At 39.5% G+C, this 14,262-nt stretch overlaps 1 protein-coding gene across 7 annotated transcripts in view; it reads right to left on the bottom strand.

Moving 5' to 3' along the window:
- LOC121522478 (diacylglycerol kinase beta) overlaps nucleotides 1–14,262 on the bottom strand; it is a 187,192-nt gene that overhangs the window by 125,621 nt on the left and 47,309 nt on the right. For 3 of the 7 annotated variants that reach the window (XM_041806912.1, XM_041806918.1, XM_041806914.1), the window contains 3 exons: nucleotides 8,764–8,914; nucleotides 5,255–5,317; nucleotides 4,583–4,849 (listed from right to left, as the gene is read on the bottom strand). In XM_041806912.1, coding sequence (XP_041662846.1) covers nucleotides 4,583–4,849; nucleotides 5,255–5,317; nucleotides 8,764–8,914 — 481 coding nt within the window. Of the gene's footprint in view, nucleotides 1–4,582; nucleotides 4,850–5,077; nucleotides 5,123–5,254; nucleotides 5,318–5,651; nucleotides 5,950–8,763; nucleotides 8,915–10,589; nucleotides 10,599–14,262 lie in introns of those variants that run through there. The other 4 variants (XM_041806915.1, XM_041806913.1, XM_041806916.1 and 1 more) reach the window with 4 other exon arrangements.

The following is a 14,262-nucleotide window of genomic DNA, read 5'->3' as shown; positions in this document are numbered from 1 at the left end:
AAGTAAAATAAAGCAATTTTTTTAAGATTTATTTTTGGGCTTTTCATGCCTTTATTCCATAAAGGAGGACAGTGGATAGAGTTGGAAACGGGAGAGAGAGAGTTAGGAGACACATGCGGTAAAGGGCCAGAGTCCAGATTCGAACACAGGCCGCTCCCGTACATGGGTAGTGCCTTAGACCACTACACTATCTGTGTGACCAAATAAAGTCATTTTTAACAATGATTACAATTACCCGTGGATCTCTGTGAGTGTGAAATTTGGCCCATAATTTATCCTGGAATTTTTACCCCGCACACATGGTCGATTTGTATGATATTATAAGAGATTACTAGAAGTCCCTAGTTATTTCCAATTGTGTGTGCATAGGGCATATGGCAGCTCTTTCTCTGTATGAAAATGTTTACTGCTGCTATTTTTGCCCTTGAACCCCCTTGGGGAAAAGATTTTTAATCTCAGAGAAGTTTTTTCCAATTTAAATAAATAAAAATAAATTCAAAGAGAGACATGTTGGAGGCAGACAGAGCTGGCTAGATATAATCAGCCTGATTGATTCATAATTAAGAATATCTGAATGTTTAATTTATTTAATGTCTTTTTAAAGTTTAAAGCCATGGGTCTTGTAATATTTTTATGTGAATGGTTGCTCAGTACATGTCACAAATTTTGTCAATTTTACTGCTGCCTGTTTTGGCCACTTATTAAAAATGTTATCCTGGTTAAATTACAGTTTTATGAAAATCAGTCTAAATTTAAGAAAATTAAAGTCGAATTTTTAGAGGAATATCTTTTTTTTTTCTCAAGTCAGAGAAGGAAAATGTTTTGCCTTTTGTAAAAACTTGATATCTCATGATCATATATTCAGATCTGTATAATAAAGTTTAAAGGTTGAGTCTAAAATAATGCAACAAGGAAGGTTTCACTTTTTAACAAACTTTGAATCAACCCAAGATTTTCAGAAGCTTAAATGATGAGAGGAAAAACAGAACTAATGAAAAAAGTCTACTCAAAGAAAATAAAGAGTCAGATGCTAAACATGAACTTCTCAGTCTCAGAGTGATGTGAGAGAGATTTCTCTGGTCACTGACCGAGCATGAGGAGGAATCATGTCAGTTCACTGCCAGGTGTCTGAGTGGCTGATTGGCCCTGATTGAGACCAGGTGTTGAAGCTAATATACTCTTAGGTTGCAGGGATCCGTGCTGACTGATTACCCCACTATCAGAGATGGCCGGATCCTCTCTCTCTCTCTCTCTCTCTCTCTCTGTACCATTCAGAAGTGTGTGATTCCAGATAAGCACCACTAAAATATTCTCCAGTGTTACAGTGATATTTGTCCCATTTCCTACAGATCTAAGGGTTCAGACTGTTGATGCAGGGTATTCCTGACCCAGCCTTGATTGTTTCTTCTCAAACAGGTCTGGTGGTCATTGCATCTCAGCTGCAGAGTTCCTTTTGTCTCCCAACTAATGCAACTATGCCCAACCAACTAAGTGCATACCACCCCCTACTATACCAGACTGTGCACCTAAAAGTGTGCTCTGGCATTGAACATTAATACTAATGTTAGAGGCGTCTAGCAGGAGAGGGGGAAGGGGGGCATGGAAATAAACACTGTGCCTAATGTTCCAGTCTCCATAGTTTCTTTTTTTAGCATCATTTAAGAATGGGAGCTTTCCATTTCCCCATTTCCTTAACAGAGTAAACCAATGAGAAAGATTTTTTAAACTTACAATCTGAGGAAGTTTATTTCAGAATACTGTTAAATGAGGAGAAAGACCTCAAAACTTCTAGACGGAGTTAAAATGCCATTGATATATGAGGAAGTTTCCTTGGTTATTATGAGTAAATAAAAAAAACAGCAGATAAAGTGGATGCTACGCTTCATGATCCTAGTCTAAATCTTTGTTCTAAACATTTTTTCTGAGTAATTTGCCTCTAAATGCAGAACACTAATAAATTCTTTGCTTCATTATTCCTCCTAATGCGTGACCTTAAAACTGTGACATATAAATACCACGGCACAGAAAACCCTTTATTCTTCGACCTTTAGCTGAGTTTCTTTTAAAGTGAAGCTCCATCAGGAGAAGCTTTTATCGCTAAACTGTCCTCACTTCACCTCCTCTGGAGGATGGCAGCTTTGTTTCCAGGGAACAGGAACTATAAAGTTTTTATTAGCCGTCTATCAGTGATGCTGGTGTGAGGCCTGCTGATGGTGACTGTGTTTACTGGGTACACTGGTACACCTGAGCTGTAACCAGATTCCATGATAGGAATTTTATTTATGAATCTATCAAAAGCTGTTAACATCACTGTGGCTAGAAATGAAATTAGATATGTGATCCAAAATAATAATCAAATGTGATCAGTGGAAGATTCAAAAGGTTTTGAAAAGCAGGACTGAAATATAAAATCTAATAAAGAAGCTTTAGAGATCTCTGCATCTGCAGGAAACTATGCTGGAAAATTACAGATTGCAATCCTCTAAAAGTCTAAAATCAATTTTAAAAAGGTTTGAATGAAGGTTTGTGGAGAGTTTAACAAAATTTCTCTCTGACTCCAGGAAGCCCACACTACCTCTAAACCTCTGTTTCAAGTTGAAACAATGAAGAATTCACTGTTTGAAATCTGCTTTTTTAAATAAAGACATTGTTTTGCTTCTACAGTACTATGCAGAGCTTTTAGGCATGTACGGGCCAAAAATTGAGGCTGATGTAAAGTCCATAATGGCGAGTAAGCCAACAGTGGCTGGGGAAGAGGATTAACACAAACCCGGTCATGCTCTAGATGTTCTTGCATATCACTAGGGGCATGGGGAAATGAGGTGTAGAAAAAATAGGAAATTCCACACTTTAATGGTGGAATAAGGGGTGGATACGAAAACTAAGCTCAGCCAGGAGTACCATGGTGGGGTTGCAACAAGCCCACTGGTTGTGCTATGGATGTTCCAAGGGTCTCAAAAAACCTCACGTGGTCTCCAGGAATACAGGTGCATCTCAAAAAATTAACATATCATGTAAAAGTTCATTTACACCAGACACTAGACTCAACAATGCAGACAAGCTGAAGACTGCTATCAGAGCAACCTGGGCTTCATAACACCCCAACAAGACCACAGCCTGATCAGCTCCATGACACAAGCATAGGTGCAGGAATTTATGCAAAAGGAGCTCCAACCAGGGCTGCAGGGCGGTGCAGGGGTTAGCGCTGTTGCCTTACAGGAAGGAGGTCCCTGGTTTGATTCCTGGTCAGGGCCTTTCTGTGCAGAGTTTGCATGTTCTTCCAATGAAATAATCACGGAACATTACGAGACAGAGATGTTTTAAAGCTAAATGCAAAGCTGGAACTACACTCCAGACATAGCTGCTGCATTGTGTCACTCCGCCCAGTGGTTTACTCAAGAAATAGTTCCCAGTATTTGCTTCATGTGTTGTAATGTTACATAATTCTACGTTATTTTTTCATAGTGTGGTAAATGCGCAGGTCACAACTTGTCCACGAGAGCCTTTTGGAGTTGTTGGGTTGTGTATTTGATGAGTTTAATGAGGGAAAGCCGCAATACCATAAGACACCATAGCGTTAGCTGAGCAGCTCCTATCTCAGCACCGCCAATCTAAAAATAGCTTGCACCGACAACTAAAGGTAACAAACCTATTAGTAAGACTATAGGGATTATGGCAATGGGCAAATTTGCCAAAATGTTTAAGTATCCCTTTAACAACCTACAATCGTGAGCAGTACAACATTTTTTTACATTTCAATTAAAATAAAGTAATTAATACCATTGCAAAATTGATACGTCTGTTTGCATGACCATTAGGTAACTAGAAGTACCACCTGGTGGTAGACCAAGAAGAAAGGCCGGCGTGGGTTTTTGTGTTCGTGTAACCTTACACGCCAGATTGACTGTTTCATAAGGGGATAACTTGGGATAAATTCTATCTATGATATATGATGATCTATTCTATCTCTATTCTATCTATTTTATTCTGTCCATGTGGGCAACAAAGCCAGAACCAGGTGCCAGATAATGTTTACGAAAGATAAAGATCATGGTTAAAAATCCCCTTGATAAAAAATAATAAGACTACATTGAGATAAGTAGTTTTTGCTGTATTAAAAGTTTAAGTGTGGCTCTATCAGTGAATGAAGTGATCATTACCTGCCTGTCTGAGTTAATCAGATTATGCGTGATTCTTCTCAAGCTTCCGACAAGGTTTAACACTCATCAGCCTCATTTTCAGATCAGATTATGTTGTTAAAGCAACATGAGTTTAGCCTCAATCCTCCTCAATCCCAGTGTGCCATAAACCGATTTTTCAGGTGTCCTCAGACGGCACGTAGCTCTCTAGAAGGAGGGTAGTGGATTTCATTTTAGTCCAGGAGATGTACATCCATTCTTTAGGTCATATTTGTCAAGCTTTAAACCTGGGACTGGCACTACAACACCTTTTATAATAATGCTGCAAAACGTTTAAATTCAAATGGATCTTTTATATGTTTCAGCTTTCAGAGACATTGCTCCTCCTGTGATATGAAAATTGCAGAAGGCCATAATTGTTGAGTTCTAGCTTTGAGTCTTACCTGGTGAAAGTTTTGGCGACACCGGCGACCTGGCAGGACCGGCGTTGGGAGTCAGAGCGTTGCTGCAGCCCTCTGAGGATTTGACCTGATTGTTGGCGGGTGATCTTTGGGGCCCTCCTGGTGTGTGGGCCCCTGTCCCTGAACGCTGTGAGGATGAGCGGGATGAACACGGGGAGGTGGTTGCTCCAGAGCCGGGCGTGCTTATGACGCTGGAGTGCTCGGGTGTGTGTCGACCCATTGCGGACAGGATGCTCTTCCCGTTCATCCCTGCAGGTGTGGAAACCCAAGAGTGTGATCAAAAGCAGAAAAAAGGAGAAATAACGGATGAGTAAGGGTTAAGAAAACTGATTTAAAAGCCAAGAGAAGGGTAGGGACACACATAGAGCTGGTTCACTGTCAGAGCAACATAAATAAATTCTGTAATACTTCACAACAACAATTTAAACTCAAAAGGATGTCCACAAAGAGAGGAAGCAGATAAAATGTTGACAGTACTTCATAATCAAACAGATACACCATCCACAAAGCTTTAGACCATCCACTGATCCACAGGCACAACATCAACACAAAAGCACACCAACAAAGGAGCAGCAGGTTAAACATCCAGCAGGATTTCTGTCCCATTAAGATGACATCAGCATGATTGACAGGCTCTTAGGCCTGCTGTGGTACCTGTAATGGGAGCACAGGCCACTTCAGTCTGAATAGAGATTCCTGCATCAATGGAGCGGGCCTCTGTGGTCAGCCACCGTTTAAAAGAAGAAAAGAGAGACAGCCACAGCAGACGCAAGAAGAATGAGAAAACATCAGCAAAGAAAGACAACTCTGTCCTCTGTTTGAAGTTTCACAAAGAAAAGGTTTGATTCTTCAGGAACTGAAGGTGACCTTAGTGCTTATAGAGGATGTTTAAAGGGGACAAACTGAGTCCTTTAAATCATAAAAATGTTATTAGTGAGGATACATTAAAAATAAGATGACAAAAGAGCTGAAACAACCCCCAAAAAAGAAGCCAATGGTTGTCAGATCTCATAAAACCATATTTTAATTCACAATAGAACAAAAACAACACCTGCTATTGTGAAGCACCCTCTCTTCTTTTGACATCAGTCTGTGAACGTCTGAGAAGTGAGGAGAGAGGAGAGGAATGTTGTCTCATTCTTCTCTACTGTAGGATTCTAGCTGTGCAACAGTCCTGGGTCTTCTTTCCTGGATTTTTTCTTTTGCTGATGCTCCAAATGTTTTCTACTGGTGAAAGGTCTGGCTGCAGGCAGACCAGTTCAGGACCCAGACTCTTCCACTGTGAAGCCTTGCTTCTGTGATTTATGTGGTATGTGTGTGGTATGCTATGCCCCTGAAAGAGACGTTGGTCCCTCTGCCCATCTTTACTTCTGAGAGACTCAGTCTCTCTAGAAATCTCTTTTTTATACCCAGTCATGTTACTAACCTGTTGCCAATTAACCTAATTAGTTGTGAAATGCTCCTTCAGCTGTTTTTCATTAGTTCCACTTACTTTCACAACCTTTAGTCACCCTGTCCCTACTTTTTTGAGATGTGTTGCTTCTATCAAATTGAAAATGAGCTAATATTTTTCATGCAATGATAAAATGACTCATTATCAACATCTGATGTCTTGTTTATTTTTTATTGTGAATAAAATATGGGTTCATGTGATTTGACAACCTTTGCCATGTTTTTACTTACATTTAACACAGTGCCCCAACTTTTTTTGGAATTGAGATTCTGAGTCCTTGTTTGAACTGCAGCATACTCTTGTGCAGCATTTCTCAAACTTCAGTACACTGAAGCCCAACTTGAAACCTGAAAATCTTCAGAAAACCCTTTTACAACTATAACACAAGAATTCTTAAAACTGCAAGTGATGTTATAGAATTCTAGACGAAGTGTCACCAGTTATTCCAACACCAGTTAAACCATCAGATGGGCAAAATAAATGATAAAAAGGTGGCATGAGTTTAAACTTTTGGCAGTGTTTTGTTACATCTGAAACTTAAAATAAGAAGATAATGATATGTACTAAAATATTTCAGGGTTAATTAAAATGTGATTTCTCTATTTATTCATTCATTTATTTATTTATTTATTGTAAATAATCTGTCATGGCCCACCTACCAGCTGGTCTCTCCACACTTTGGGAAGCAGTGCTCTAGTGGAAAGTTTTAATAGAAAAATGTCACTAAATTGTCTTGAACATGCAGAGAAAGTTAAATACACAATTCTGTGTTTTTCCTCTTTTAAAGGCCAATGATGTACATCTTTTTCCTCCCTTTCCTCTGATTATGAATTTTGGTCACAAATACCAAACCAGCAGCAGAAATCTCTGATTATCAGTCCAAAAGGTGATTAGCTAAAGCCTGTCTCTGGTCATTTTAGCTCAGATCACCACAAGATGTCAGTGTAGTCTACAACAACCACTGGACTCTGGGATAAAACCTAAAAAATTTAAATTTAAATTCATTTTACTCTAATATGAATATGATACAATGAGTTGATTCTTTTTATAATGTTGTCAGGTATATTTCAGCTTCCTAAGAAAGTGAGATTGCATATGCAGAGCTGAATGGTTGCAGCTATGTTCACACCTGCCTGCAAATTTTTACACCTTTATATATGTAAGTAGACGATAATCCACTTTAAGGGATTATCGGACACTTTACATTATAGATAAAGAGTATAAATGTGATGCATAAATGACAAATGTGAAAATTACAACAGTATTAATTTGGAGAAAACATTTTCTACAACTGTTTAAGATGGGCCAATATGATCCTGGTGCTGGATATTGGTCCAGTCCAGATTTAAATATCTAGATCAGGCATGTGGTATGTCTATGTTATCCTGCATTTACCATAAGCATGTGTGGGTGCTTCATCTCTTTGCTTAGTTTTCTGTCAGGCAGCATGGAAGATGTAAAGCTTTGAGGTAAATGTTGTTTGCAGTCAAGTAGTCACAATGATGTGCAAAAGTCAGATGAGATGTGGAGCAGGAAGTGAAGCAATCAATGAGAAAGTAGGGAAGTTAGAAAGCTCCAGGTGGATCAGAATGCTGCAGTTATCATTTAAACTTCTAGATACATCAGCTATGACCCTGTACACTTTATGAAAAAGTGTTTTTTTGCTATGGGTTAACCACCTTGTCTGGTATGAAAGCAATCAATATCACAAATACTTATGTACCTATGAATGATTTAGACCATAAAAAAGAGATTAAAACCTTTAAAATACTCAAAATGTTTCTCTAAAAGGTTTCCACTGATGTGCATGAGGCAAAACATACCAACAACAGCAGAGAGGAAGACAAGGACTGTAAAACATGAATGTGAATAACGGACGTTGACAAATTCTCAGAAAAATCCACTCTGCAAGAGGAGAAAATGCACTCATTAAATGTGAGAGAATGAATGATGTATTGTGAGTCTAAGCATAACTTCTGTTAGTTTTTCCTCAGGGCAGCTTTAATCTTTATGGATGTAAATAACCTGGAGGAAGGCAGCAGGTAAGATTTGCATCCATTCCTCAGATATTTAGAGAATTCACTTAAGCAATGGCACAGAAAGAGAGAGATACACAAAAGTGATCCCTGAAGCAGCTGGTATGTCACAAACCGCTCCTATCACCACACTCAAAAGTTGAGCTCCACTTCTGTCACACTGGCACTCATATCCAGCCTCTCTGCACTTGTTGCCTCTTACTTTTGCGAGCCGGGTTACCACAGAAATAGATTTCTAATTCAACAGTCCATCTGTCTGCTCAGCTGCTCTGCACCGAGGAGCAGACAGGCAGAGATGGTGCCAGAGCCCACGCAGCACTCGTACCCAGGGATGGAGCCAGTTTACATACTGCACAGAGCAAAGTGCAAGAGACCTACAACACGCCATCATTTCTGTCTTCTGCTCCGGTCAGCGTCAAGTCCTCGTGTGATCAGATCGTGGTGAAGAAGCACGTCTGTTCAGGCCGTATGTCTGAGTGGACATTAGAGCCCAGCCCTGTAGCTGCTTAAAGTTTTAGAGTAAGAACCATGTACAGATAAATAAATCTGGGTTATATCATTCAAAAAGCCTGAACATATTTCCAAAGATAGGCTGACCCTTAAACTGTAAAGAAGTCAGCCCACCAGTGTAAACTGTGTTCATTCATGACTGAACTAAAGCACTGATATCTTACCCAGTAAGCTGGTTCCTGCTCGTGACGGCTCAGGTGAGCATCCTCCTGTTTTGCTCTTGAAGGAGGTGAAGAGGTGCTGGCACAGCTCCTCGGGGATGTCGTTCTCCAGGTACGTGGTCATGAATAGCTGGAAGCCTTCATAGTCGATGGGCTGCATGGGAGGGAAAAGGGAACAACTTAGCAAGATTATAAAGCCCACATATGAATGAGGTCAACACCAACCACAGATGAAGATACATTCATTACAACAGGAAGGTGTGATGGACGTCAGGTTGATCTTGCCTGAAATGAAGGTCTGCTGCTTTGATTTGGGGTGAAATGAAAGAAAAAGTAACAGTGTAGTGTGACAATGTGGTTAAAAGCCGCTGATTTCAACTTTGAGCATGTAAAACATTCATAAATGTTGTTATGGTAAGGCATTAAAGGTTAAAAGATGACAGAAGCACAAAAGACAGATAATTTATCTTTAAAGTCAAGCTGAAGCTTTTCCAGAGTATCTAGACCCTGCATGATGATGAATGGAAAAAGGGAGATCTGATGGTAATAGGAAGCCATTGGTTTCAGTTATTTTTTCCGAAGGGTGTGCAACCAGAAGTTACATTAAGTTGAGGGTGCCAACAATTTTGTCCGGCCCACTTTTTGGGTTTTGTGTAAAATTATGTCAATTTTGGCTTTTTGTACTAATGATAGTACAAAAGTCAGTCAGACTTCTCCTAGTCCTGATATCAAATACTGTACTAACTTGATGAAAATATAACTGCCTTTACCATTACAGCCCCAGAACACTGACTGACAGCTAACAGTGATCCTGATGAGGAATTTCTTGCCTTTTACTTCCCAAACAGCAGTATTACTGACCCAAACACTTGGTAAATAAAAATGTAAAGTTAGGTCACAGCATCAAGTGGATGGTGCTAGGTCCTGAGACTAGACCAGTTTAGTGAAACAACTGTTTTTCATTCACAAAATTAAAAGAAAACTATTAAAACATACAAGAACTGAAAACATCAAGATCTCTACAGCCTACAGTAGCAGGGGTCTATTTCCATGAGTTTAATGTCACATAAAAGCTACTAATTAGGAGAGAGAGTGGGAAATGACATGCAGGAAGGGGCTGCAAGTAAGATTTGAACCTCGGCCACCTGTTCAGAAAACTACAGCCTCCAAATTTGACACACTTCTTGTCGTTCTAATCTTTATTCAACCAGGAAAACCTCATTGAGATTAAAAATCTCTATTTAAGAATGTCCTGGCCAAGACAGAAGCAGTTATATGTTGCAAAACCCAACCATTAGGCCATAAGTGGGGCAATTTAAAGTCTTTTAACACAAACTTTCGGTTATTTGAGTCATCGTTTGAGACTTGGCCTCCATTTGGTCCATCAAATCTCTGCATTTTTGTCTCTTGCAGCTCTTCTTATGGTGCATTTCTGCAGATGAGTCAATTCAGGAGTCGTTTCAGCTTGACATTAAGATTAGGAAGGGCAGTAGATGAAAGCTGTATCCGGATAAAACCTTATGGACAGAACAAAAACATGTATAAAATGCAATACAAACAGCACGATAAGTGATATTATCATACGCTGGAACTCTAAACCCCCCCACTCATATTCCCCTCACAAAGTCACGTGATGGAAGCATAAAATCACAAACTCAACCTAACGACCCTATGAACATTGACCTGGTGCTCTCTGGCAGGGTGACAGACCATCTGCAGTATAAAGGATGGTTATGTTATGCTCAGTTATGTGTGTTACGTTATGTACATGCAGTCTGCAGACACAGACACCACACAGCATGCAGAGCCACCGGGCCAGCAAGGCTTACTTGGTTCAGAACGTCCTGCTTCTGTTAAAGAGAGGGAACAATGAGGAGGAGAGGAGGGAAGGAAGGAAGGAAGGAGGGAAGGAAGGAGGGAGTGATGGAGGAAGGACGAAGAGAGTTAGCTGCTTTGTTTGATCATGCTGGTGGAGGTTTGATTTAAGGCCAGACTCCAAATCTCTGCAGAATCAGTTTGGTTTCTGCCTTCACAAAACTCATACATAACCCAAACTCCACAAAAATCTAAATACAGACACTAAAAATAAAGCAGAAGTCATAAATTGGTCAATATTGTTAACTGTAATTAATATTTGTTGGATCTGAAACACGAAAAATACAAACATCTGCCTCTTAACTCCCCTCCCTTTAAAACTTATTACCATCAAAAGAAAAGCAATGTGTCAAAAATATGGCTTTTTTGTGCTTAAATTAGAAAAAGGAGCAATTTCCATGGTTTTTATTCCTGGTTCACTGGTCCAAATTTGGATTTCAGGATCCTGACCATAAATCAGGTCTCACATACATTTTACTACGGATTGGCATGGGTGGTTTTCCTACTAATTATTGAGTTTTACTAATGAATATTAGAATAACTGTGACACAGAGGGCCACATCACAGGCTCGCTATCTCTCTTTCTCTCCTATAGTCTCTGTGGTGATCTGCCAGTTTAAGCATGTTGACACAGCATGACACGATGGCAGATCAGCCTGCCATTGGTTGACACACTCTCAAAGGCATCCTGGGAAAACAATCAAACAATATGGCTGTTAGCCTTTCAGCTAGCAGCAATAAATGATCTAAAAATGATTTTAAAAATGAATAGAATGACATTCCACATTGTATCTACTAGTGTTGATTTAATCCTTTAAGTCCCCAAAAGGTCTCCCAAGTTCCAGGCTGGCCAAAAAGGCTTCTGTGAGAGCTACAAAGGCACAGATAGAATCAATGGACTGGCACAACGGCTCGGTCTAAGAGGTACAAAAGTCTATTTTTGTTGTATAAGACAACACCAGCCTGAGAGGGATTTTGTGTGCAGTGTTTTGAAGCAATAAAGGAGAACTGATTTCCCTTTTCACAACAATAAATAATTCTCATTTAGAGAAGCATGTGTAAAAAAGTTGCCGATTGTAGAAAAAAGGGAAAATACTGTAGAAAACTGTAGAAAATACTGATGTTTTCATCACTTCTTTTGGTGTAACACTTCTACAGTGCTGACATACTCTGTCATGTTTGACCAAAGAGGTCACAACTTCCACCCAGGAAAAATAAAACTCTTATTAGATGCATTGGTTGACCAGCAGATTTATGTACCTTGGCAAGAGATGTTTAAAAGAACTTCTGAGTAGACAAATGTAGTTTTTGTGTGCTTTAACTCAATTTATTTTGTTTCCTCAAGTCTCTTTAAAAGGGCTCAAAATTTGACCAGCTTCACTTTACTTTTGTATTTAAATATTTCATATTCTTGTTTTAAATTAAGCCACAAATAAACATTTTCATCATTAATCAATTTGCTGCTGAAACCATAAGTTTACATAGATTACAAGCCATTACTCTAAAAGCGACATGAAAAAAAGCCAGATTAGAGTTTGCAAATGCACATGGGACAAAGAGCTTAATCTTTGGAGACGTGTCCTGTGGTCTGATGAAACTAAAACTGAACTGTTTGGCCATAATGACCATTGGTACATTTGGAAGAATAGCCTGAGAAAACCATCCCAGCTGTGAAGTGCCGGGGTGGCAGCATCATGCTGTGGGAGTATTTGCTGCAGGAGGGACTGGTGCATTTCACAAAAAAGAACATTATGTAGAAATACTGAAGCAACATCTCAAGATGACAGCCAGGAAGCTAAAGCTTGGGCACAAATGGGTCTTCCAAATTAAGCAGGGCTCTCTTATTTTTCCTCATTTTTGATCATAAAACCAGGTCAGCTCCAGATGACATCAGTTCTACATGCGTTGTGGTCAGGATTTTCCTTCTCATGCATGTAAGAATAAATAAATGGAGCAAAAAATAAGACACAAACTAAACCCTTTCCCTCAGGGGAACATGCAGTTCACACCAAATTAGGACGGAGTAGAGCTGATCCTTTTAGTGCATCAGGACGTAGTGGAAATCTTCTGTTCAGCAGGTTTGAAGCAGCTGTAAGTGACGTCTATCTCAGAGGAACAAACCGTGATGAAGATCCTTCGTCAGTGTTTTTCTAACCCAGCCGGCTTTTCTCCACATCACTCTCCTCTCCTTATTTGGACAAACAAACCACGAAGATTCCATTTGCTGTGCATCGAGCAGAAGATCAGGTTGGGACGTGCCACAGAAAACAAACAGGATCTTCTTAGAGACTACAAATATAAAAATCATAAAATACTGCAGCAGGCTGTGATTGACAGCCTAAAATGTAAGCACACACAGATGTCTTTGTGGAAATACTCGTCCCCCTGGAAAACACGTTTACCCCAGAGTCTACCCACCGATTATTTTCCCTGCGAGCGAGCTCACGTTCACGGCTGCCAATCTATGAATCTCTCCCCGGGGCAGCTATGACACATTTACATGCTTGGTTTAATCCTTTTTATTCTGCCAGGCCTGTCAGGATGATTTGATTGGCTTTCTTTTGGCATTAGAGGTAGCACTGAGGGATCTACTGTCCCGACTACAGCACAGATCAGACCAGTGGATCTGTCTGTGTAAAGTTTAATGTTATCAGAGAAGAGCGATGAGGATGTAAGCTGAGATAAACTACAACTGACAGAGGGGCTGAGGCCTGAACACAGAGCACCTAAGAGTGTCAAAATATGGGGTTCTTTAACACTTTTCAGTACTACAGGTTTTAAAATAGAGGAATAAATCCATCAGAAAATCAAAAAAAGAAGAACTTCAGCAGACCTTTGTACAACAGGTTTGCAACAGAGAATGTCATCATCAGAGGGTAGGTCAATGAGTCAGAGACATCATGAGAAAAATCATCCTAGGGTATTTGCTTCATTTCTCCTTTAAAGTATTTTGTTCTGATCTGTAGAACAAAGTCAGTAAAAATGTGTTTTTGACTGAATAAGGATGACTTTTATGCTGCTTTTATCAGGTTATGCTGCCACCTGCAGGAGGTTTCAGTGTACTAAAGTAGGCTTACCGCAAGGTAAACAAGCTGATATACGAAAACACACTTTGAATTGGGAAAAGTGGTGCCACCTAGTGAACATAAATGAAAGAATTACAAATTTAAAGCTAGTAGTTTAAAATGAAATCCTAACATAAAGGGATGCATTAGTTCAGGTTAAGATAAATGTGGAATCAAAAATGGCATTTCCATGGTTTTCAGTGGGACATTTTTGTCCTTAGGAACAAATGTGTCATTTTTTGTGTAGCTTAGCCATTTTAGATGAATTCAAGGAATTGAGACCACAAGTCCAAAAAACATTTTTTAAATGTTAATCCTCTTGCAGATCTGAGCTATTTTCATTCAACACAGCCAAAATGGCTTAAAAATCAAAACTGAATGGCACAAAATGTCCCTTGGATCTCTTAAGGGTTAACAGATTACTGCTAAAACATCAAGTGTTAAAGTTTTGCAAGTTCTGCACCTGATGAAATGATCAGTATCAGAAAGTCCCAACCATAAATGATCAGTAGCTGCAGAAAAAAGCCTGATCAAGACGTCCCTAATACTGACACCTAATATT

Source organism: Cheilinus undulatus, linkage group 15 (assembly GCF_018320785.1).
Source record: "Cheilinus undulatus linkage group 15, ASM1832078v1, whole genome shotgun sequence".
Lineage (NCBI taxonomy): Eukaryota > Metazoa > Chordata > Actinopteri > Labriformes > Labridae > Cheilinus > Cheilinus undulatus.
The sequence above is the reverse complement of the archived record's forward strand: the minus strand, read 5'-3'. Positions and strand labels throughout refer to the sequence as shown.